The sequence below is a fragment of the Bison bison genome, unplaced genomic scaffold, assembly GCF_000754665.1.
Source record: "Bison bison bison isolate TAMUID 2011002044 unplaced genomic scaffold, Bison_UMD1.0 scf7180017864155, whole genome shotgun sequence".
Taxonomy (NCBI): Eukaryota; Metazoa; Chordata; class Mammalia; order Artiodactyla; family Bovidae; genus Bison; species Bison bison.
In genome coordinates, this window is record NW_011494727.1 from 354698 (window position 1) to 357216 (window position 2519).

A 2519-nucleotide genomic window follows, 5' to 3' on the forward strand; every position below is an offset into this window, starting at 1 on the left:
TCAGCACCTTAGGAGGTGGGTGGGCAGAGGAGGAAAGAGTCTCAGGTCCTGATGGATCCGAAGAAGGAAGATGGAGAGAGGTGGTCAGGACACAGGAGATGAGAAAACCAAGGAAGAACAGAAAAGGGCCAAAAAGCAGAAAATGTAGAAAAAATGAGAGAAGCAAAAGAGAATGTGGGCAACCACACAAGACAGGAAGGAGACAGAGCGGAAGAAAGAAAGGAACAGAAAAGAGAGTGAGATTCGAGGGGAAGGATGTGAGGAGGGAGAGGGGAGCCAGGAAGAGGGCATCAGAGGACGTCAGAGCTCAGTGAGGATACCTCCTGTGAGCAGAGGATCAGGAGTCTCCAGGCTAGTCCTCAGTCTCGATAGAGACCCGGTGGGCCCAGTACCCCCGGTCAGCCACGTAAACCAGCAAGTTGACAGCTGTCAGGACGGCCACAGCCAGGCGCTGGTCCCAGGTGCACATGAGGCCATCAACGCAGCTCACATCGCTGGACCGCTGGGGCAGCCCGCCCAACTCCTCATAGAACTGGTAGAGCAGCCAGAGGACAAGAGCACTGATGTAGAGGAGGACAGAGAACACGGTGAGCACAAGTTGGCAAATGGGGAAGGGGATGGGCAGCCTGTGCTCCCATTTGCCCAGGTTCAACAGGATGGTTACTGCTTCTGAGATGAAGCAGACGGAGTACACAGCCACGCACCACACCAGGGCCGGCTGGTGCAGGTATAGGGAGGTGTTGCTGAGGAAGGCAAAGATGACACCAGCAACGAAGGTCTCCAGCACGTTCAGCAGGCTGGGCACGGTGTGCAGGTAGCAGGGGATCTCCTTGAGCTTGTAGAAGTTCCACATGCCCGCCATTTCTATGGCATAAAGCACTGACGCGATGCAGGAGAATGCAGTGGCAGCGACGGCCCGGTCCCACTCAGGGACATCAGGCAGGAACTGGACGTAGGTGATGGAGTAGATGATGGAGGCTGAGAGGCAGATGAGGGCGGCGTAGCAGGCGAAGGTGACGGGAAAGTTGTACCAGTAGAAAGGAAAGCGAGGCTGGAGACCATTTACCTCAATTATGACTATGAATAGGGTCACAATGAAACAGATGCACCAGAAGGACATGAACCAGTTACCTATGTCCCCTCTCAAGCCCATGTCAGCCACCAAGGAGAATGCCACGCAGGTGGACAAGAGCTGCGGCACGCGGAGGAACAAGAACACTCTGTTCACGTAGCGCCAGGATGGGAGTGTCGCCCTGGTAGGCATGGTGTTATGAAAGTCTGGCAAGTCACAGTCACCGGTCTGGCAATGGTCTTCACTGAGGACCCACCAAAGAAAGATCCAGCTCCAGAGGATCAGATGCCTACAAACGGCTCAGGGCTCGGTGACAGCTGAGGCTCAGCATCTGTGGAGATGGAACCAATGGCCTCAGACAATCGGGTAACAGCACAGCTGCTCCAGAATGGTTCCCCACCACCCATCACCCTTGGCCTTGTCAGGAGACTTGTCTTATCCCAAGCCTCACAGCTGGGTGTGGTCTAGCCTCAAACCACCAACATTCTGGGTCTCTATATGTGCCATTATCTATGGAGACACAGAGACGGATGGTCCTTATCTTTAATCCCAACCCTTCAAGTCTCTCAAAATTGTTTGGTAACAAAATTTGACCCAAAGAAACATGAGACAAATTATGATCTTTTTTTATTTTACTCAATGTGACTGTTCAAAAGTTCAGTTCCCGAAACACTAATGTGTATGATTACAAGGTGCTTTCAGACCCCAGTGGGGTGTGATGTCATGTAGAGTAGATGCACTATGTCACCTGTATGGAGCTGAAAATTCTGAATTCTAGAGAATATCTGACCCAAGGGTTTCAGAAAAGGGACTATGGAGTGTCCTTTTGACTAACCCCATTTTACAGATGAGAAAACTAAGGTAGGGGAATTAAGTCCTTCCCTAAGGTGGCATGACCATGAAGTTGGAACCCCAGATAAATATACCAAAGGCGTGGGCATGAACTCTTTGCTCTACATTGCACATGGCAGAAATCCCCTCAGGTGGAGCCCAGGACCAAAGCCTAGAACACACCTTCAGGGCCACAGCCTCCTTCCACAGCAACCTGAAAATACATGAATCCTGGCCTCTCCTCCCTGCAGCCATCACTAGAAGAAGCTGCCATCTGAGGAGACACAGCCCCACCAGGAGGAGGGCAGCTTCAGAAGTGAACAGGGAGGAGCCATGGGGTGAGAGCAAGGCCGTGGGGACAGGATGAAATGGGAAGTAGGGACTATTGTGACTCCCCTCCCCAATTTTGCCTTCACATGTGACTCTTTGCGTTGGGTCAGGGGACCCCAACCTAGCATGATTCCAAGGTGGAGCGTCATGGAGGAACCAAGGAACGAAATGTTAAAATGCCAGCTTTTTAAGCTCCAAAGCAGCCATCCATGTGCGAATCTAATCCTTTAAAGGGCAGGAGCTAAGAGAGGAGGCCCCTGCAGGACCCCTGGGACGAGCCAGCCCT

The 2519-nt window shown here is 52.3% G+C and overlaps 1 protein-coding gene across 1 annotated transcript; it reads right to left on the reverse strand.

Moving 5' to 3' along the window:
• Window positions 1-352: 352 nt before the first annotated feature.
• Window positions 353-1264, reverse strand: LOC104989370 (myeloid-associated differentiation marker-like). Its single transcript, XM_010841014.1, has one exon. The coding sequence runs from the start codon at window positions 1262-1264 to the stop codon at window positions 353-355; it is 912 nt and encodes a 303-aa protein (XP_010839316.1).
• Between the last annotated feature and the right edge of the window lie 1255 nt (window positions 1265-2519).

What these genes read in the sequence shown, in the direction of transcription:
- LOC104989370 (XM_010841014.1), bottom strand. Translation starts at nt 1,264, where the DNA reads ATGCCTACCAGGGCGACACTCCCATCCTGGCGCTACGTGAACAGAGTG.